Source organism: Ornithorhynchus anatinus, chromosome 7, assembly GCF_004115215.2.
Source record: "Ornithorhynchus anatinus isolate Pmale09 chromosome 7, mOrnAna1.pri.v4, whole genome shotgun sequence".
In the NCBI taxonomy this organism is placed as follows: domain Eukaryota; kingdom Metazoa; phylum Chordata; class Mammalia; order Monotremata; family Ornithorhynchidae; genus Ornithorhynchus; species Ornithorhynchus anatinus.
The window spans coordinates 39,101,195-39,123,303 of NC_041734.1; the positions used below are offsets into that span (position 1 = coordinate 39,101,195).

General features: G+C 44.4%; 2 protein-coding genes across 2 annotated transcripts in view; one reads left to right on the forward strand and one right to left on the reverse strand.

The window, feature by feature from the left end:
- The first annotated feature begins 4,898 nt into the window (after positions 1 to 4,898).
- On the forward strand, positions 4,899 to 15,278 carry LOC103167422 (glycine-rich protein A3-like). The gene is made up of 4 exons (XM_039912651.1): positions 4,899 to 5,155; positions 10,065 to 10,107; positions 12,714 to 13,060; positions 14,665 to 15,278. The coding sequence occupies exons 2-4, from the start codon at positions 10,089 to 10,091 to the stop codon at positions 14,698 to 14,700; spliced, it is 402 nt and encodes a 133-aa protein (XP_039768585.1). The 5' UTR covers positions 4,899 to 5,155; positions 10,065 to 10,088; the 3' UTR covers positions 14,701 to 15,278.
- Positions 15,279 to 15,640: 362 nt separating this feature from the next.
- The window catches only part of COL6A2 (collagen type VI alpha 2 chain), a 50,494-nt gene continuing 44,025 nt past the window's right edge, over positions 15,641 to 22,109 (reverse strand). The window contains exon 28 of the mRNA XM_001514168.6: positions 15,641 to 17,462. Coding sequence (XP_001514218.2) covers positions 16,855 to 17,462 — 608 coding nt within the window. The 3' untranslated portion in view covers positions 15,641 to 16,854. The remainder of the gene's footprint in view (positions 17,463 to 22,109) is intronic.

The window sequence follows — 22,109 nt, forward strand, 5'->3', positions numbered from 1 at the left end:
CGTGACTCAGTGGAAAGAGCACGGGCTTGGGAGGGAGAGGTCATGGGTTCGAATCCTAGCTCCGTCACTTGTCAGCTGTGTGACTGTGGGCAAGTCACTTAACTTCTCTGTGCCTCAGTTACCTCATCTGTCAAATGGGGATTAACTGTGAGCCTCACGTGGGACAACCTGATGACCCTGTTTCTACCCCAGCACTTAGAACAGTGCTCTGCACATAGTAAGCGCTTAACAAATATCAACATTATTATTATTATTATTGTTTCTTGGGCAGTGCTCAATATAGTGGTCTAGCAGACTAGTTGGTATCCCCACTTTAAATCAGGTAATATTGAGGAATGCCCCAATTGCTTAATTAAAAGAATCAAGGAATTAAAGAATCAAGCAATCATGCTTGCTCCCATGAAGGCACAGCTCTAAGAGGAAAGAATTGGTAATGCTGCTGGTCATTATTGGAGTATTGGTGGCCACTGAGGGGACTAGTCACGTACTAGAAGAGGCTAGGATAAGGAGCACCATCAGCAGGAAGGGGCTGGCAGGCTAGAGAAGATGAGAAGAGGTCAATTCAAATGGGAGTGGTTACTGTTCTTCCGCATTATAGGCTTGGAAAAAGAAATATTGAGGACAGTTAATTTTTACCAAGACAAACCCACATAGTAGAGCGTCCACAGATATAACCTGACCACAGTGAAATAAACATTCAGGCAAGGGAAAAGACCACTTTGAATTAATCATAAGATAATGAATCAATCCAGTTATGAGAGGTCTGTCAGTATTCTGTTTCTAACAGAATCCATAGAAAATCTGGAGGGAAGAAACTGATACCCGCAAGCTACCCGAGGGCAGGGTCGTGTCTTGCCAACTCTCTTGCGCTCTCCCAAACGCTTAGTACTGTGCACTGCACACAGTAAAGAGCTCAATAAATTCCACCTGCTCTGAAAAAGTGTTATCCTTTTGTTTATTTTGAAGCTACCATCTTCAGACTTCAGTGGAGGCTCATTTGACCTTCGACTTAGTTATGAAACATTCCAATATAAAAATCTGATTTCTTCTTGGGAATAATAATAATATTAAAGCCTTTATTCTGCATCCTCATCAAAGCACTGGTATAGTATAGTTTTGCACCTCAAGGTTTTATAACTATGACTGACAAAATCAGATGGAATTTTTCCTTTGCATTTATCTTCAACAAGTGGTTTATTCTTAAGGAAATTTGACAAGACGTTAAGGTGAGTCACTTCATTTCTCTGCACATGTTCCCCATCTGTAAAATGAGGATTAAATCCTAATCCTTCCTACTTAGACCGTGAACCCCATGTGGGATAGGGATTGTGTCTGACCTAATTTATACCTACTACAGCGCTTAGAACAGTGTTTGACGTGTAGTAAACACTTAACAAATATCCCTAAAAAGGAGGCTTTCACACCCATGGATGTCAAGGGAGACATCATATTCAAAGTGCCACCTCTGCTTCTAAGGTCACAGGGTCACCAGGTTTCCTCTGTGGCTCAGGGAAGCTCATTCGCTGGAGGAAAGACGCAGCTCTTCCCAGGCCTATTAAGGAGATAGAGATGGAGGCCTTTAGGGTACTGGGAAGAGCCCTCTCTGAGGGCATGGAGCCCATAAGGAGGGAAATCTCCAGGTAATAATAATAATAATGTTGGTATTTGTTAAGCGCTTACTATATGCAGAGCACTGTTCTAATCGCTGGGGATAGATACAGGATAATCAGGTTGTCCCACGTGAGGCTCACAGTCTTAATCCCCATTTTACAGATGAGGTAACTGAGGCACAGAGAAGCTAAGTGACTTGCCCACAGTCACACAGCTGGCAAGTGGTGGGGCTGGGATTCGAACCCATGACCGATGACTCCCAAGCCCGGGCTCTCTTCACTGAGCCACGCTGCTTCTCCAGGTCTGTGCGGGAGGATCAGTGAGCCTCCCCTTCCCTCTCCCAGGAGATTGGGGGGACGGGCAGTCATAGAAGGGACTGAGCCCTCAGGGGTCATGAACTCCTAACCCGAGATCGAGATTATTATCGGATTCATTGTCCTCGGAAAATACAGCAACAGGTTTCCGGGTTGGTCCCGGGGGAGTTCCAACCAGCTTCTTAATTCCTTTTCCCACTGGGGTTGCCTGGTCTCCCTGTCGCCTATCCCTTTCTACTTCCTCATTATCTTCTCCTCAGACTCTCTCTCTCTCATTCATTGAATAGTATTTATTGAGCGCTTACTATGTGCAGAGCACTGTACTAAGCGCTTGGAATGAACAAGTCGGCAACAGATAGAGACAGTCCCTGCCGTTTGACGGGCTTACGGTCTCTCTCCTTCTCTGGTACTTTCCTGGAGGCCTCCGATAGACTCCTAAGAGTAACCCCTGGGCTATTTTACCAATCTCCCTGTGTCTCTTTTTTCCTTCTCCCAGTGCTTGCTTTTCCAGAATCCCAGCCACCTCTATAGCTCTCCGGTTTGTATGTGTTTGTTAACCGAGCATGAAACTTCACCTCCCTGAACGATGCCTGGTGTCATAATGGATTTTCAGGTCCTGTGTCGGCTGCTTATATTTGAAGTTACGTGAATAGGATCATCCTTGTCTAGAGGAGCAGCGCGGCTCAGGGGAAAGAGCCCGGGCTTGGGAGTCAGAGGTCATGGACTCTAATCCTGGTTCCGCCACTTACCAGCTGGGTGACTTTGGGCAAGTCACTTCACTTCTCTGTGCCTCAGTTTCCTCATCTGTAAAATGGGGATGTGGACCGTGAGCCCCACGTGGGACAACCACATTACCTGGAATCTACCCCAGCGTTTAGAACAGTGCTTAACAAATGCCACTGTTATTATTATTATTATGTCCATCACCTTCACCCCGAGTATCGATCGAATCCCCAAAGCCCGAGGCCCAGTCACAGTGATAGGTCCTCCCTTCGGTTGGGTATTTTCCTTTTTCTAAAATAAAAGGCAACCTCTGTTGTTTTTCTACCCCCGATAGCATTGGACTAGGCAAAACTTTAAGGCCAATTATGTTCCTGGCAGACGCTGGTCTAGACAATCATAATCTTTTATTTTTGAACTTGAAGCAAGGAAAGCTTTTTGTAACCTAGGTCGCTACTACAGTTTTCCTGAAAATATCTCTCCTGGGTTTTTCTGACGACATCCGTTTTTGTGTAGTTGCCATAGACATAAATTTAATGAAATACAAAAATTCCCAACTGTTTCCCTTCAGGCTGTTTGAATTAAATGATTTCCTTTGTGGTTCTGAGACGAGTCGTGGACATGTTTGATAATAGAGGGATTTCAGAATTTATTTAGAAAGTGTACGTTATTTAGCCAGAGTTATCAGACTCTCTAGGGATCAGACTTGAGACTTAGAAACAGGTCTTGGTTCTGCCACTTTTCTGCTGTGTAACTTTGGACAAGTTTTTTTTTAGTTTTTCTGTCCTCCCTGCATTGATTTCCCTAAGAGCTGGGCTTGTCTAGGGGAAGAAAGAGGAACATCCAGGTAAGGTTGGAGGTGTAAGCATGAGTTTGGCAGTGGGAGAGATGAGAGCAGGGCACGGCGAATAGTTCAGATTTTAGAGGAGTGCAGCATTTTAAGCTACTTACTGTATGGGAGGGAAAGAGAGTGAATAACCAGGATGGAGAGAGCTGGTTGAAGGTCTTAATGCCGTTGATTAAGAGTTTCTGTTTGATGCAGAGAGGCATGGGAAATGATTGGAGTTTTTGGAGGAGTGGGGAAATGAGTATTGAATGATGTGTACTGAATATGATATTAGTACAGTGCTCTGCAAACAGTAAGTACCATCGATTCATTCAATAGTATTTATTGAGCACTTATTATGTGCAGAGCACTGTACTAAGCGCTTGGAACGGACAATTCGGCAACAGATAGAGACAATCCCTGCCCAGTGACGGGATTTTGTCTGTCTGTTGCAAATACTTGATCATTATTGAAAAACACATACAACTTGGAGTCTGAATTGCATATTATATATGATATCAAAGCAGACCTTGTATAGAACACTCACAGTTTAAACTCCTTCCTTATGGGCCAACCTTTCTTTCTTCAGCATCCAATAAAGTCATTTCGGTTTCCTAAGTACAGAAGGTCTGAGAATCTGGGTATTATAAAGAAAGAAGCAAAAGGTTCAGTGGGAGGTGTGTTATTTGAGATGAATACAAAAATGTCCTGCAGAAATTAATAAAATTATCTTACCACTCTTCTTGCTAAAGATTTGACATACGTTTATTACTACAATGCAAGCTGTAGCGACTCCTGTATGATTTATTAAATCTGATTTTAGTCCATGAAATACAACTTTGATTTGTCTTTTCCTAAAGTACTGTGAATGTGACATTTTTTATTTTGCCTTGTTTTCAAAGGGCTTTTTTTTTTGTCTAGCCATTTTTTCCTACGACTTGTGATCCAGGTTTGTATTATCCAAGTTTGCAGGTAAGGAAACAGAGAGATTAAAGTATTTTCCTTAGTCCGCATAATAAAATGGCGGCAGAGCCATCGTGGTCATCATCATTAATCATATTTATTGAGTATCTATTGTATGCAGAGCACTGCTCTAAGCAATTGGGAGAGTACAGTACAGTAGACCAGTTACCTGCCCACAATGAGCTGACAGTCCAGAGGAAGAGACTTAGTAACATAACCTCGATTCAGAATCTTTCCCACCCACTATTTAGCCATATCACCGCTACTGTTGAACTCTATCTCAGTTGAATGCGTAAGGCCCCTTAGAATATATTTAACTTTTAAAATGAGAAAATAGCCACGATATGTTTAGGAATATATTCCACCCAGATCATGAGAAACTCCTTTCTTATCAGGTGACTATGACCTTCACTTGGGTGTGGATCGTTTACTTTTTACTGCATATGTAGTCACAGCAGCTCCCGATAAAGGGCAGAGAGAGAAGAGGTAAAAAGTCAATGCCGTGCGCTTTGTTCAACCTTGTCCAAGTCTCCTCTGATTCATCACCCTCGACGTAATATTACAGGTGGAGTGAGGCCCGTTTTGCATAATTTCCTGATTGAGGATGATTACAGCTGATGTGACTGCCTACCACTATTTAAGGGAACTGAAAACTATTCAGAGTTTCAGTCTACAGGAAAGAAGATACAGTTTCTGCCATTAACATCAGCGATCTACTGAGGTACTGTATGTTTTTTTACTCTATTATATTTTCAGGGGTTTCTTTTTTCTTAGTTAAGGTTTGGATATTGATAAGTGTGGAGGGGCTGGAGGTAGCAAGAAATTAACTGCCTAAAACAAGAATTATTATATCATCTAGTCAACCACCGGTCAGCTACTGGGTAGATTTTAAAGGACTCAATGAGACTGGCAATAGAGGTTTCTTTTCCAGAAAATATATGAGCTGAACTGGGAAACTGATGCCCATATGTTACCACATCCCCAAATATATGTTCACCAAGCATCCTTGGGGTAGCTTCTAAGGAATTTTATGCATTTGAGCCGAAGAAAGCTGCAGCTTTTGCTTAGTTGGATGATGGATGTTTCACTTGTATTCTGAAGGAATTCTATTCAAGGGAGAATGATTCATTCTGGCTATGATGCACTTATTTCTAAGACAAACAGTTTATCTGGATAGTGGGTAAGCTCCAGAATCCTCTGATAATTGATAATTGCAACTGGAGCAGGGACAGCTGTCTGACACTCTTCTAGCAAATGATTGGCTGATCCCCTGTCTTTAAAAATGCCTCTCTCTAAGTTAACTGGTACCAAATAACAAAGACCAACCGGTGAAAAGTTTATTACAACTGTTCAATTGTACTCTTCAGTCTGGTCAGAGGTTGCTGTCCGAGAGCTCTCTTTCGTGGCCCTGGCCTGACAGGATGAGGGTGGATGGAGGGGCCGAGGAGAAAGCGGAGGTGGAGGAATAAAGAATGGACTGATTTACTTGCTGACTCGGTTGCTCCAGTCCTTCAACTAACCCTTTCAAGGATCGGACCGGGGAGGCAATAGGTCCTCCTGTGGGTTATCTAAGGAAAGACCGATTTAAGAAACAGAATTACCAAGACAGTGACTCACAGTGAAATTGCAAACTCCAAAAAATTGATAAAGGGGGAAAATAGGAGCTCTTTATTTTTTTCAAATTGATAACAGAAATCTATGGTAATATCAGATTCACACTCGGTAAGTACCACTAATCAATAGGTGGTATTATTCATTCAATTCAATAGTATTTATTGAGCTCTTACTATGTGCAGAGCACTGTATTGAGCGCTTGCAATGTACAAATCGGCAACAGATAGAGACAGTCCCTGCCCATCGACGGGCTCACGGTCTAATCCGGGGAGACGGACGGACAAAAACAATAGCGATAAATAGAATCGAGGGGATGAACATCTCATTAAGACAATAGCGATAAATAGAATCGAGGTGACGTACATCTCATTTACAAAATAAATAGGGTAATGAAAATATATACAACTGAGCAAATGAGCATAGTGCTGAGGGGAGGGGAAGGGAGAGGGGGAGGAGCAGAGGGAAAGGGGGGAAAAGGGCTTAGCTGAGGGGAGGTGAAGGGGGGTAGAGGGGGAGCAGAGGGAGCAGAGGGAAGAGCACTGAACTAAATGCTTGGGAAAGTTGAATATAAGAGAATGGTAGATATGATAACCATAACATAAGAAGCTAACAATCTTGAGGGGAGACAAATATTTTGATAAATTAGGGGTAGGAGAATAGAGTTTATTATTAATAATAATAATGGTATTTGTTAAGCACTTACCATGTGCCAAGCACTGTTCTAAGAATATTTACTTCAGTATTATAGAACAGGGTATCAAATTGCTTACAGGATCATAACCACGTTCGTAGTCAGTGCAGAAGGGAGGGAAGATAGGAGAGTTCTGAAGAAGGAGAGAGTAGTGGATTGTTGAATACGAAGGGGGAGGGAGTTCCGGGCCTGAGAGAGAATGCGAGCGAGGGGTTGGTAGTGGGATAGATGAGATCGAGGGTCAGACAGTGGGTTGCTGTTTAAAGGAGTAGAGAGTATGGGTAGGCCAGGTAGAAGGGAGAGAGGTGATTGAGTGCCTCACAGCTGATGGTAAGTCAACTCTGTAGCGTTAAATGAAACGAAGCTATGTAACGAGCAGTGACTGATGGATAGAGGTACCGGCAACACCTTCTGAAGGAGGCTTCTCCTTTTTGAGTGAAGCCTTGCAGTATTGGCTTTAGATAATCATTTTTAGACAATTGTTTGTTTCAGGTTTTCAAACCTGGTCGGTCTGACCGCTCTATCTTTCCAGGAAAATCCAAATTCTACGATATCTACATATACACAGTGAGACGGGGATGGTTAAACTCATTACGGGCAAGGAAAATGTCCACCAATTCTTTTGTACCGTGCTTGTGGGGAAGCAGCATGGCGAAGTGGACAGGGCATGGGCCTGGGAATCAGAAGGTCATGGGTTCTAATCCTGGGCTCTGCCACTTGCATCCCATGTGGGCTTGGGCAAGCGACTTCACTTGTCTGGGCCTCGGTTACCTCATTTGTAAAATGGGAATTGAGACTGTGAGCCCCATGTGGGACAGGGACCATGTCCAATCCGATTTGCTTGTATTCTCCCCGGCGCTTAGTACAGTGCTTGGCACATATCAAGTGCTTAACGAAGGCCACAGTTGTTATTATTACTCTCCCAAGCACTTAGTAATAATGTTGGTATTTATTAAGCGCTTACTATGTGCAGAGCGCTGTTCTAAGCGCTGGGGTAGACACAGGGGAATCAGGTTGTCCCACGTGGGGCTCACTGTCTTAATCCCCATTTTACCGATGAGGGAACTGAGGCACAGAGAAGTGAAGTGACTCGCCCACAGTCACACAGCTGACAAGTGGCAGAGCTGGGATTCGAACTCATGAGCCCTGACTCCAAAGCCCGTGTTCTTTCCACTGCACCACGCTTAGTATAGTGCTCTGCATATAGCAAGCTTTCAATAAATATGATTCATTGATTGATCGATAAATTGGTGTTACCAGCTGACCCATACACCCTTAGAAAATCTGAACTGAATGGAGACCTCTTTGAATCTCAGCATGGCCTAGCGGGTAGAGCTCGGGTCTGGGAGACAGAAGGTCATGGATTCTAATCCTTGCTCTGCCGCTTGTCTACTGTGTGGCCTTGGGCAAGTCACTTCACTTCTCTGTTCCTCTGTTACCTCATCTTTAAAGAGGGGATTAAGACCGTGAGCCCCCTATGGGACAGGGACTGCGTCCAACCTGATTGGCTTGTATCTACGCCAGCGCTTAGTACAGTGACTGGCACATAGTAAGAACTTAATGAACACCGTCATCATCTTGGGACAAAACCAGTGTGGGAGAAATTCCTTAGTTCAGCAAAGAGCCATTTTTAAGAGTCAAAGCAGAAGGGCGTGTTGGTCATACATTAGTCTTTTCAGCAATCAATCAACAAACTGTGCTTATTGAGCACTTACTGTGTGCAGAGCACTGTGCTAAGTGCTTTGGGGAGTTCAGTATAAGAGAGTTGGTAGACACGTTCCCCGACTGCAAGGAGCTTACAGTATAGAAGGGGAGACAGACATTAATATAAATAAATTACAGATACATACAGAAATACTGAGGATGGGGTGAATACCAAGTGCCCAAAGGGTATAGATCCAGGTACAGCAACACTCACAGGCGTGGTTAGGTTTTTCACCTTCATCGGCATCATCTTCACAGATTAAGGAGGTGCTGATCTGATCTGCTAGATTTGAACTAGGCAAAATAGAAATAGGTTCTTTTTAGTCAAGAACCTCATAAAAGTTCAGAAATCAAACTCTGAAGCAGTCGTTTAGACTGTGAGCCCATTGCTGGGCAGGGATCGTCTCTATCTGTTGCCGAATTATACATTCCAAGCGCTTAGTGCACGGCTCTGCACATAGTAAGCGCTCGATAAATACGGCTGAATGAATGAATGAAGCCTACATGCGAAGGCTCTGCAGAAAGTTTGCAATAAACTCATAATTCCACATTATTAGCCGATGTATGTTAGTTTACCAACTATAATGCTACACATGATGACGATGATGGTATTTGTTGAGCACTTACTATGTGTCAAGTACTGTTCTAAATGCTAGGGTAGATGCACGCTGATCAGGTTGGACACAGTCCCTTTCCCACGTGGGACTCAGAGTCTTAATGCCCATTTTATAGCTGAGGTAAGTGAGGCACAGAGAAAGTGAAGTGACTTGCTCAAGGTCACACAGCAGACAAGTGGCAGAGCTGGGATTAGAACCCAGGTTCTTCTCATTCCCAGGCCTCTGATCTATACACTAGGCCATGCGTGGTACTACCCTCAAGTAACTTACAATCCAAATGTAGTTTATTATTTTTCCAATTTTGAAAAGTTCTCCAAAGATATTATTGTTTTCTATGATATTTGTTAAGCACCTACTATGAGTCAAACACCGTTCTGAGCGCTGGGGTAGGTACAAGTTAAGTAGGTTGGATACAGTCCCTGTCCCGCAAGGGGCTCACAGTCTAAATAAGAGGGAGGACAGGTATTTTGTCCCATTTTACAGTTGAGGAAACGGAGGCACAGAGAAGTTAAGCGACTTGCCCAAGGTCACACAGCAAGAAGTTGTCAGAGCTGGGATTAGAACCCAGGTCCTCCGACACCCAGGCCCCATAGTCTTTCCACGAGGCCAAGCTCCTTTTCGAGAAGCAGCGGTGCAAGAGGGAATGTGTTGTCCCCCCAAAAGACTTTTGCTTATGACATTCTCCCAACCTGAAATGTTCTACCTCTTGACCAAGCTTGGCCCATTTCAACTTCAAAACCATGCTACCCTTTACTTCCGTATACCTTGGGTCATAGTATGTTTTTGTTATTTCTGTTTATAATCTATCTTTTATTTGCTTGTATGTCATTTGGGCTTTATTTTCCTTTTATAATATCTTTGCCCCATGGACTCTGTCTTGAATTTTCTGTTAATTCCCCTCAGCCCATAGTTCAGTGTTCAGATTCCAGTGCATGCTCTATAAATATCGACGTTTCAGTGTTTACCGTATATCCTAGTAACTACGCGATACCTTTGTATTGTAGGGGTTAAAAGAAGGAGCGGCAGAAATGTGGAATCAAAATGCAGGTATGATTTCAAAACATTTCAACTCTTTGTTTGCATGATGTCCTGAAAATGATAACATGTTTCTTCTTGGACCTGGGACTCAGTATAAAGAGGAACTTGTCTCATAGCAGTGACATGAAAAATAACATACCTTTCTCTGACAGTCATTTCAATGACTTGTGAAAAACGATTGGGAGTAAAAATCACCTGAAAGATTCCTTTGAAAAAATAATCTCCTGCCTAAACAGAAATTGGAAAACGTTAAAAGTTTTAGTGATTGGGCTTTGAATAGTTTGAAAATATGAAACAGTTTTTAGGAACGGCTATATTTCCTGAGACTAGAAAAAAACGTATTTTTGTGCTGGGAAGTACCACTTAGACATGCCAATATAGATGTGCAATATAATAATAATAATAATAATAATGTTGGTATTTGTTAAGCGCTTACTGTGTGCCGAGCACTGTTCTAAGCACTGGGGTAGATACTGGGTAATCGGGTTGTCCCACGTGAGGCTCACAGTTAACCCCATTTTACAGATGAGGTAACTGAGGCACAGAGAAGTTAATAATATTGGTATTTGTTAAGCGCTTACTATGTGCAGAGCACTGGTCTAAGCGCTGGGGTAGATACGGGGTAATCAGGTTGTCCCACGTGAGGCCCACAGTCTTAATCCCCATTTTCCAGATGAGGTAACTGAGGCCCAGAGAAGTGAAGTGACTTGCCCAAGGTCACACAGCTGACAAGTGGCGGAGGCGGGATTCGAACTCATGACCTCTGGCTCCCAAGCCCAGGCTCTTTCCACTGAGCCATGCTGCAATATCCACCAGATGAGAGGAGGGAATGGGAAAGAAGGGAAGAAGGGCACAGAGGAGCTAGGAGGTGAGAGAGAAGACAGAATATCCAGGGAAGGCAAGGAAGTGAGGTGGAAGTGAATGAAGTAAGGTGATTAGAATTTGGTGGACTTTTAGCAACCAAAAGGTTTTGACCTATCACCTGGGCAAGAGAAATACCCTTATTACAAGCCTGCCTTAAGCCGGTCGAATACAAGGACAGATTCCCAAAACATGCTGCGTGACTTCAATCGTATTTAGGAGTGTTTATGGTGTGCAAAGCACTGTACTAAGCAACTGGGAGAGTACAATACAACAACAAGTGGGCACATTCCCTGCCCACAAAGTGCTTACAATCTAGACTCCTGGTCACCTGAGGGGAAGTCACAAAAGGGAGGGCAAAGCAATAATAATAATTTTGGTATTTGGTAAGCACTTACTAAGTGCAAAGCACTGTTCTAAGCGCTGGGGCATGCAAGATGATCAGGTTGTCCCACGTGAGGCTCGTGGTTTTCCTCCCATTTTACAGACGAGGTAACTGAGGCACAGAGAAGTGAAGTGATTTGCCCAAAGTCACACAGCTGGCGAGCGGCGGAGCTGGGATTCGAACTCATGATCTCTGACTCCCGAGCCCGGGCTCTTTCCACTGAGCCACACTCAGGGAGAGAGCGGGGAACTTACCTGAATGTTCTGCTTTGCTTCCTGCCGTCTCTATACCCTTCCAGGTGGTCACTAGGACAAAGCTAAGGTAGAGAGCAGCCATGCTCCTTGTGGGCAGGGAATGTGTCTGTTTCTTGTTGTATTTTATTCTCCCAAGCGCTTAGTACAGTGCCCTGCTCACAGTAAGCGCTCAATAAATATGACTGAATGATTAAACGAATGAGGGGGGAGGTATCAAGGCCTCCCCTTGCTTGCTGCAGCCCCCTCTCTCAAAGAAGCTTCAGCAGGCAGAAGGGGAGTATCTGTGTGTGCAGCGCTTAGTACAGTGCTTTGCACACAGTAAGCGCTCAATAAATATGATTGAATGAGTGAGTGACTGTTTAAACCCCAGGTATGTAATAATAATAATAATGTTGGTATTTGTGAAGCGCTCACTATGTGCAGCGCACCGTTCTGAGCGCTGGGGGAGATACACGGTAATCGGGTCGTCCCACGTGAGGCTCATAGTTAATCCCCATTTTACAGATGAGGTAACTGAGGCACAGAGAAGTTTAGTGACTCGCCCAGAGTCACACAGCTGACAAGTGGCAGAGCCGGGATTCAAACCCATGACCTCTGACTCCCAAGCCCGGGATCTTTCCACTGAGCCACGTCTTCCTAGTCAATCTACTGGGAACCATTTGTGAACTGATGAGAATACGCACAACGGCAGCCAGGGCAGGATTAAAAATTGTAGGGCCCAGGATTATTACAATTTTTTGCCCCTCCTTCCCCTCCCAATCCTCCAGTTTGTGCCATATTACACATTTTTTATGCTATTTGTTAAGCGCTTACTAAATGCCAGGCACCGTACTAAGTTCTGGGGGAGATATAAGCCAGTCAGGTTAGAGACATTCCCTGTCCCGCATGGGGCTCACGGTCAATCCCCATTTTACAGATGAGGCAACCGAGGCACAGAGTAGTGACGTAACTTGCCCAGAGTCACCCAGCAGACAAGTGGCAGAGCTGGGATTAGAACCCAGGGCTTTCAGGCTCCCAGACCCGTGCACTATCACCAACGAAAAGGAACCTATGTGAGAGGAGGAAGAAAGGAACTATGTGAATGATTTTCTTTTTTCTTCATTTTTTTTTAACAGGAATACCACCACAGAGGCCACAGGTCTGCCCCATCGCACCGATTCCTGGAACAAACATGTATCCCACTGGGCCCAACGGGCAGCCGTACCCTACTCAGGGTTACCCTGGGTCCGTTCCTTACCCACCTGGTGGTTACCCCGGCAACCTGCCGGGAGGGTATCCTGGTGACGGTGGGCACCCCCCCCACGGATATCACCCTCAAGGGCAACCCCCATGTGGACCCATGCCACCTGGGCAGCCGGGAATGATGCCCGGAGGCCCCGGTTATCTACCTCAGCAGCCTGGTTGCTGCTCTGGAAAAAAGCAGAAACACTGTAAAAAAAGCTCTGGCCATCACTGTCACAAGGTAAGTACCGGACTTGGATGTACTAGGGTTCTGATTGAGAAAGCAACTCTTATTACAGTTTAATTCAGAACAGTTACTCTCTTCCCCTTCAAAGCCTTAATGAAAGCCCACCTCCTCCAAGATGCCTTCCTGACTAAGCCCTCTTCTCCTCTTTCTCTTTCTTCTGCGTCGCCCTGACTTGCTCCCTTTGTTCATCCCCCCTCCCAGCCCCACAGCACTTATGTACATATCTGTCACGTATTTATTTATTTATATTACTGTCTCTCTCCCCCCTGTAGATTGTAAGCTCGTTGCGGTCAGGGAATACGTCTGGTTATTCTTACATTCTACTCTCCCGAGCACTTAGGACAGTGCTCCGCACACAGTAAACGCTCGTTTGAACAGTAAGGAGCTTGTTATGGGCAGGGATTATGCCTACCGACGCTGTTGTATCGTTCTCTCTCAAGCGCTTCGCACAGTGCTCTGAACACAGTAAGCATTCAAGTTTACCACGGATCGACTTACGTGTATTCGGCGTAGCTAGCGCAGATGGGAGGGCGTCCTCTTCAGACCTCCTGGTTGACCTGGAACCACTCAAATTGACAGCCGGTTCCCGGGGATTCCAGTGATTCTGTGCCCCCTCCTCACCTAACCCATCCACTTGAAGACAACGGCCAAGCAGACCATCGGTAGATGGAGAGGCCTAGTAATTTGGGTGAATGGAGGGCTAAATTGGTTGGGGTGAAGAGTCGCTCTTGCCACTTCTCTCTCTCTCTCTTGATGGCATTTATTAAATGCTTACTATGTGTCGAGTACTGTTCTGTGTACTGTGGTAGATCCAAGATAGTCGGGTCGAACCCGGTCCCTGTCTCATGTGGGCCTCACGGTCTAACACAGAGGGGAGGAGGATTTAATCCCCATTTTAAAGAAGAGATTACTGAACCCCAGAGAAGTAAGTTTACTTGTTCAAAGACTCCCAACAGACTTCTCCTTGTCCTTCCTCTTAGCTCGAGAGAGAGGCCTCTCGGGGTTGAGTCCTGCTTGTCTTTTGTTTGGGTCTTTGCTACAACCAGGAAGACAGCATATGCAGCTCCCTAGGCTGAAATTTCCTTTCAGTTCAGGTGACCTGATGACCATGCCTTTTTCTAACAAGCCTAGAGTTTAATATTTGCTCAAGTGTCAGAGCAAGTGGCCTTTTTTATGGTAGTTGTTAAGCACTTAGTATGTGCCAGGCCTGTTCTGAGAGCTGGAGTAGACGCAAGCTAATTAGGTTGGACACACACCATGTCCCACATGGGGCTCAAAGTCTTAATCTCCATACTATAGATAAGGTAACTGAGGCACAGAGAAATTAAGTGACTTGCTCGAGGTCACAAAGCAGACGTGTTGGAGCCGGGATTAGAACCCAGGTCCTTCTGACTCCCAGGCCAGCGCTCTATCCATTAGTCCACGCTGACTGCCAACTGAAATGGACGTACCACAAATGCATAACCGTCACCTCCAATTAGCTGATTCAGGAATGAAACTCTGAAGTAGAAAAGAGCCCCTGGAACGTGGCTCATTTTTTCTTCCTAAACACAGACCCGGAAGCACAGTGACGCTCATTTGGAATCCGTCTCTTTCAGCAACGTCGAGATTCAAGCAGTTCAGATTCGGACTGAGGAACGGATGGACAGTGCAACCTGGAAAGAAACTCTTTGGGAGTGATCAAAACATAAGAAAATCAAAGCTCAAGAATTGTAATTAGCCCTGCTTCCCTTTCCCCTACCCCTAGCCTTTAGTCTGCACTGGCCTTTTCTATTTCTGCAAAATTATTTCTTTTTTATGAAGGAAAGGGCAATGATTGTCGTGATAGTTGAATTTTAATAGCATACACCTGAAAAACAGTACAGATTAATTTGATCATAGTACATGGACTAATTATTAGTATACTGCCACATTGTGCTTGTACCCCAGAACGGCTGGATGCTCGGGAAATGATTAAAACGTTTCATGTTATATCTCGATGGACTCATAGCTCGGCGAGAGACTTGCCTGGTTCATTAAATTCGTCCCGAGTTTCCTCTTCAGGGATGCAAAAGGCTATTCCTAGATCTGCCGTGGTTCCCGGATTATCCCTGTGCCAGCGGCTTCCATTCTAAGCCTCGGTCTCTTTGTTTGGAACATGAAGAAAATGATTGACCTACTCTTAAAGCTTGTAGAAAAGAAAATTAAAACTAGGATGAAGCTCTTGTCCAAACCTTAAAAATATCTTCTTTTTTTTCCAGAAGGTGCAGGTCTAATTGGTCTGTCCCAACAGCAACTATTTTAATTCAAGTTTTAGCCCTTGAAAAAGAAGTTCCTATGCTCCCTTTTCATTACAGCATCTCCCAGGGGCCTCTTCTATCTAGAATTAACATATCCTGGGCAGAAATGCTGCCTCAAAGGAACTTTTCTTAAGACTTGTGTTCTGAATTCTCCTCCTTACAAGTGTCACAGAGTCATTAGAGGTCCCAATAAGGAAACCCAGAGAAAAAACTCATAAAGCCACAAAAATATCAGTTGACAATAGCGTAGGCATCTTCCATGAATATGCTTAAAATGTGATAAACCACACTATAATCTGGGAAGGGAAAAAAAAGTTTATTTATCAAATAGCACACTTATTTCAAGGAAAAACAATACCAAGATTATCCAAAATTACAATTTGTTACGATAGCCTCACACCCACGGAGGCGCTTAGAATTTACATGGCTCTGAACACAACCAGCGGGATCTGCAAAACTTGGTACGCCCTAGATCTTGGAGTGAGGAAGTATCAGAAGTGTTAAGCAGATGGATTCTCATGAGAAAAGAGTGGTGTTAGCCAAGGGAAGCAAAGAAAAAGCAAACAATGCAGGGAGTGGGATACTGAGGGAGAACAGAGCCAGGCTCTGGTGGAGGATGCAGGATATTTCTACAGGGAGAGGCTTCGAGGTGTTTTCCCAGGTTCGTGGGTTAGTATCCAGATGGGTCAATAGCAAGATTTGGTTGTTTTTTAAATATAGGAATCTACTCCTGACTGGTAGGGAAAGAATAACTCTGACAGGAGGCTATGGGAAAAGAGTGAGTTTCCTCAGGGTATCTGAAACAACAGACAACTAAATTATCTTTTTGGGGAGAGGATGAAGAAGAGAAAAGAAGGAATTTGCTTTTGGAGCTCCTGGCAATGCTTAGTCAGCATTTTGGGGGTTTCGCTCCCTTTTACCTTTGAACCAAGCATGAGGTTAGCAAATGCCCACCAACCCCGTTGTTTGGAACCGGGGAATCCCTAAACTAGGTAGGGGTGGTCACTCTAGGCTCCATCAGAAATGAGAAAGGGGAAACATCTGGGGAGAAAACTGGATACTGGACATTTTCACTAAACTGGGATGCTGAGTTTCTCCTCTCAGCTTGGCATTCAGCTGAATGTGTGTGCATATCCATACTCATTCACACATCCTCCCACACATGCACTCACACGGAAAGGAACTGTTGATTTTTAAGGCAGTAAAGGTTACATGTATGGCTCTGAATCCTTTTCTGTTCTTGTCTTCTATTAGCACCGTAAAAAAAGGAGTTCAGGACTGGTCGTTATTGTTCACTGTGGAACAATTAAAATCCACATATAATCTGTTCTAGGGGTCTCTAGTAAAATCCTGCTTCTTAGCCTCAATCCCAGGCCAATCCTTGGAGTTTAACCATTGTACAAGATCAGAAAAAAAAAAAGCAATATCTTTCAGGTGTATGTGAATATCTGTGTTCTGTGGCTAGGGGTTAGGGTTGGGACCTGTGCATTTAAAAATTCCAAATGAGTACTAACAGATCCATCTAATGAACCTGTCAAAGAAACTGGGCTGGGAGAGGCTGTCATAGTCCTTCTCCCGGAAGATGGAAGCCCGGTCCCCCAGGCTGATCTCCAGCAGTACGTCCATGTCAACGTCACTGCCAAGGGCCACCACCGTGGGAACCACATCCTGCTTTTTCATGGCCTCAGTGGCTTCCTTCAGGCTTTTGCTCTCCGTGACGCCATCCGTGAGGAAGACGAAGGAGAGCTCCGCGTTGGGTCGGGCCTTTTTCTGGTTGTCCACCGGGGGGATGACGATATGGTTGATGGCGTGGACGATCCCGTTGCCGACGTTGGAGGAGGAGTCGAGGTACCTGAGATTGGCCAGTGCACTGGAGATGACGGTCAGGTTGGAGGTGAGGGGGAAGACGACTTCCTGTTCTGCTTCTCCGCCATACTGCAGGAGGGCCACGCGGGCGTTCATGTTGTCATCGTCACTTCTAGCCAGAGTGAGCCTCTGGGTTACCTCTTCCACAAAGCTCTGGGCCTTGTGGAAATTGTTCTCCCCAACCCTCTCTGAGCCATCCAGCAGGAAGACGATGTCAACGGGACGCTGGGTGCACTGGGCTACATAGAGTTCTGAGGAAGAAAGGAAAGATGTGATGATGGAGTGGGGGAGAATGGCAGCTGGAGAAAAGCCTTATCTCTCCTGGATGCTTGGAAATAAAAGCATTACCAAGCTGGGCGATCTCCAGCGTTTTACCTCAGGAGAGGGTTGGCCAGTGGCTGTGTCCAGAAACTAGAGGCTACTGCTGTATTTAGATCCCCCAGGTGCCTTCCTTATGGTCAAGGAATAGTGTTTAGTGACTTGAAGATAGCAAGATTGAGGGTTTTATATGCTGTCTGAGCTAGAGGAATATTGTGACAGTTGCTTCTCCGATTAAATTCTTCAACCTTCCCCTTCAACCTCAAATTCATTAATTCTCCTCAGGAAAGGGTTCTCGGCGCTTACCCCATTCCCCTGCATAAAGTTACCTTTTATAACTTCTAGGTGCCGAAAGACCATGTCAGAGAGGATTATGCAGCTCCTGACTCATGTGACATTATTTTCTTAAACATCATTTTTTGGATCGATGTAGGATTTTATATTAAATATCTTATTTAATAATGTTGGTATTTGTTAAGCGCTTACTATGTGCAGAGCACTGTTCTAAGCGCTGGGGTAGATACAGGGTAATCAGGTTGTCCCACATGAGGCTCACTGTCTTAATCCCCATTTTACAGATGAGGTAACTGAGGCCCAGAGAAGTTAAGTGACTTGCCCACAGTCACACAGCTGACAAGCGGCGGAGTTGGGATATAGACTTTTTCTTTTTCATCCATAAAAAGTATGTCTCATTGGCCTAGATCTTGAAGGGTCCTGAAAATCCCTCTCCCATACAAAAATATTTTTCTCCATCTTTTCTCCATTTTATGAATCTTCCTAAACAATTAAAACAAAATTCCCTTGAAGTTATTTTCCACATGGAAGCTAGTCTTTTTGTCTAATGAAGGACACAAAATGGAGACGGGGGATTATTGAATTTTCCTGCTTTGACCTAGAATCAATGCTGACTCAAGATTGCCAGAATCTGAAGAGAAAGTCAAAGAAGTGCCAATCAAACCTCTGCCAGGATCCAAGGGAAAAAGGATCAACCTCATTAAATGGGAAGCTTGTACCTCCTCACGAAACTTGTGAAACCAAAGCCACAGAGCTGCGCAGGGCTTCCTGTAACAAGTTTTCTAAATTATGGGCCTAACGGAGGTAGCCAGTAAAGCAGAAAAGCTAGGGAAGGTTAGTCTGCTTCTCGTCTTCCAGAATTTCAATAATCATGCAAATTTAAAGTATTACTCCATCTCTAATTTCTTTACAAATCGTAAATTATTCATATCTGGACTACAAGCGCCTTGTGGCAGGGACCGTGTCTATCAACTTTGTTGCCTAGTATTTTCCAAGCACTTAGTACAGCACTCTGCACCCAGCGAGTGTCAATAAATACCGCCAATTGAAATATATATATATATACATGTATATATATATTAGGTACATGTATATTTCATGTATATGTATACATGTACCTAAGCACAGCATCCTATTTCCAAACATACGCACACTTAGACACACATACACATAAACACATACACTCTTTCCATACAATCCATGCAGAGAATGAAAGAATGAAAACTTAATACCACAAAGAATGAAAGGCTCATGCAACACTACCCAGGAATAAGGGCTCTGCCCTAAGAAACAATTTACTACACACTAAAAGAATTGAACCTGAAGGTCATCTGGTGGGACTCAACTCTTTTTCCTTAGGGGCTGTGATTTCATTCCATGTATGTTGCCTTTAAGGGGTGACTTCCCTATACAGGATGTCCTGTCAGTGGATGAGTGTACACTCTGAATCTTAAATTTGGAAAGAAATTCACTTCAAAGGAAAACCTTTAACAATTATTGCAAAAGATGCTTCAAAGAGAACTTTGTCACTTCCATTTTAACATTTGAAGTTTCAGTCATGCTTCTTTCTCCTTCGGTCCCAGTGGCCATTTCCTACTCTTGGACTGGTTATCACACTTAGGGATGGGACAGGGAGAGAGCCACTTCCTTGGACTGCCCTTTTGCCTTGGATTCCAGGAAGGAGAAGAAACTGGATTTCTCACCTGGTTTTAATGTACAGTCTTAGACATGGCAAAAGCAGATTCAAATGTCTCACCTAGTTGGGACCAAGCACAGGTTTACCCACCAGGATTGTGGTTCAAAGAAGCCAGATAAAAGGACTGTCAATGCTTTCTACCCCTTAATTCCCATTTCAAAAAAACCCCAAGCTTTTTATGGTATTTGATAAGTGCTTTCTATATGTCAAACACTATTTTAAGCACTAGGGTAGAATCAAGTCCACTGGGTTGGACACAGTCCCTGTCCCATATGGGGGTCACCGTCTAAATGGGAGACAGAGGCCCAGAGACGTTAAGGGACTTGCCCAAGGTTACAAAGCAAGCAGTTGGCAGAGCTGGGATTAGAACCCAGGTCCTCCGATTCCCAAACCATTGCTCTTTCCATTAGGCCACACTGCTTCTGATTGTTTCAGAAATATCAGTCCCTCAAGGTAGAAGCGCTCAAGTTTCCAGGCCCAGAGAAAGCTTCTGGGTTGGGCACTTGTTGAGTCACTGCCACGACTGGCGGTGAAACCCCAAACCCAGAACTCACCTTAACACGCTGGAGATGAACTTTTAGATCACATTTTCTGAGTGAATGGGGATGGACAGGCTGGATGGCCTACCTCAGCTCTTTCCCAGATTTGAATCTGAACCAACCTCAATCCCTTTAGAAGCGAAGGCAAATTGAACTTTCTATCCCCCACTGCTACTTCACAAACCTCCAGGTTTCCCTCTTGTTGATGGTTCTTTAGAGAGAGATGCTACAGATGTAACAAGGGAAGAGGAGGAGGAGAAGGAGGAGTGACTGCTCCCTGGCCTTTCGGGAAGCCTGTGATGAAGCAGAATTGATTAGAACGGCATGAACTTTGAAAGGTTCATCAAGCTCATCCGAGCTTTCCTGTTGTTGAACTGTTCTCCTGTCCCCGACTCCAATAGTCTTGAAAGCAGTTGTAGTAGCCATTACGTGACTAAATAAGTAATTCAAATTATTTATAGAGTTGGACGTTATATAGCCTGCTAATTCCTGTAAATATGAAGTCATTTTAAAAGGTGGTATGAAGTTACTTTCCTCTTATAACTTAATGCTACTGAAGTGCAGATTTACAAATGCCATTTATTCTGTTTCAGACATCATGCCTCTGAAATGAGCTTATTGATTACCATAGTGCAAATGGAATAGCTATTACTTTTTAAAATTCTCTACAACGAAATCCGTTTTTGGCAATTCCTGCCTAGTCTTCCTCTGCCCCAGCACCTTGGAAGGTATTGTCCCGAAGATATACTATTTATCATTTTGGCTGTTTTCAAACTTCTTGGGCCCATTCGCAGTACATGGAAAGGCTAGAAGCTCCTGTGCGGCAATCTTTCTGAACACACTTCCACGTCACATGGGAAGACACATAGGAAAGAAGAAAAATAGAGTCTAATAGATACCTACACAGGCACAGCGAATCTAAGAGTAACATGCAGAGGTATTACTGGGGTGAGGCTTGGAAGAAGGGGAGAAGGATAGGGGAGGACTAATCAGTGAAAATCTAGTGCTCGGCACATAGTAAGTGCTTAACAAATACCATCATTATTATTTTGGCTGTAGAATATGTAACTATGTTGCCAGTTTGCGGTTGCAGGAGTGCAGCCGGACTCTGTCCCTCTGCTTCCCAGACCCTCTGCTCCACAGCCTGCCCTGCTGCTTCGTAACGCCGGGTGTGGGGTCGATGGTGGATGTGGTCTTCCCTGGCTCCGAAGCACCACTCCTGCTTCTGAGTCCAGAGCTCACTCCAACCCTGACTGGAGTGTCCTGGACCGGAGCCGTCCACCTACGTTGCCCATTTTTCATTCATTCAATCGTATTTATTGAGCACTCACTGTGTGCAAAGCACCGTACTAAGCGCTTGGGATAGTACACTGTAACACTAAACGGGCACTTTCCCTCCCCACAGCGAGCTTCCTTTGGTCCCAGGACAATGTAGCTTTCAATCACTTGTCTGCTGTGTGACCTTGGGCAAGTCACTTGACTTCTCGGTGCCTCAGTTATCTCATCTGTAAAATGGGGATTAAAAGTGTGAGCCCCATATGGGACAACCTGATTACCCTACCAGTGTTTAGAACAGTGATGGACATATAGTAAGCGCTTAACAAATACCATCATTATTATTATCAGGAACCCTAATTTGGGCTGAAGGGATCCACCGAGGGAGGAGTAATGACCCAAAGCTGGTTTGGAATCATCTCATTGCAGAATGCACCCTCGACCACATGTTGTCGTTCCTGGGATCAGAAGCACGTTTCTGTCAGCTCTGAGTGAGGTGACCGGAGGGAATTTTGAGGGAGAATTACTCTTGAAGCCTCCAATTTCCCTCATCTGCCTTAGTGCAATTTCTTTTCCTTCCAAAGTTTATCACCGAAAGGGCCGCTGTTAGAGCCCCTTCTGATTGTATCTGCTTTTTTCTACTTCCAGGGAAGTGCAGTTTTCGAGCCTCAGAGAAAATACACTCAGAGCAAATTACAAAACAAAACATTACATAGGAAATTCACAGACATTCACAGTGGAAAACAAAGTGATGGAATGGATATAAAGGGACAACA

Coding starts and splice junctions, on each gene's coding strand:
- LOC103167422 (XM_039912651.1), top strand. Junction 13,061..14,664: donor CTGGCCATCACTGTCACAAG/GTAAGTACCGGA, acceptor CGTCTCTTTCAG/CAACGTCGAGATTCAAGCAG.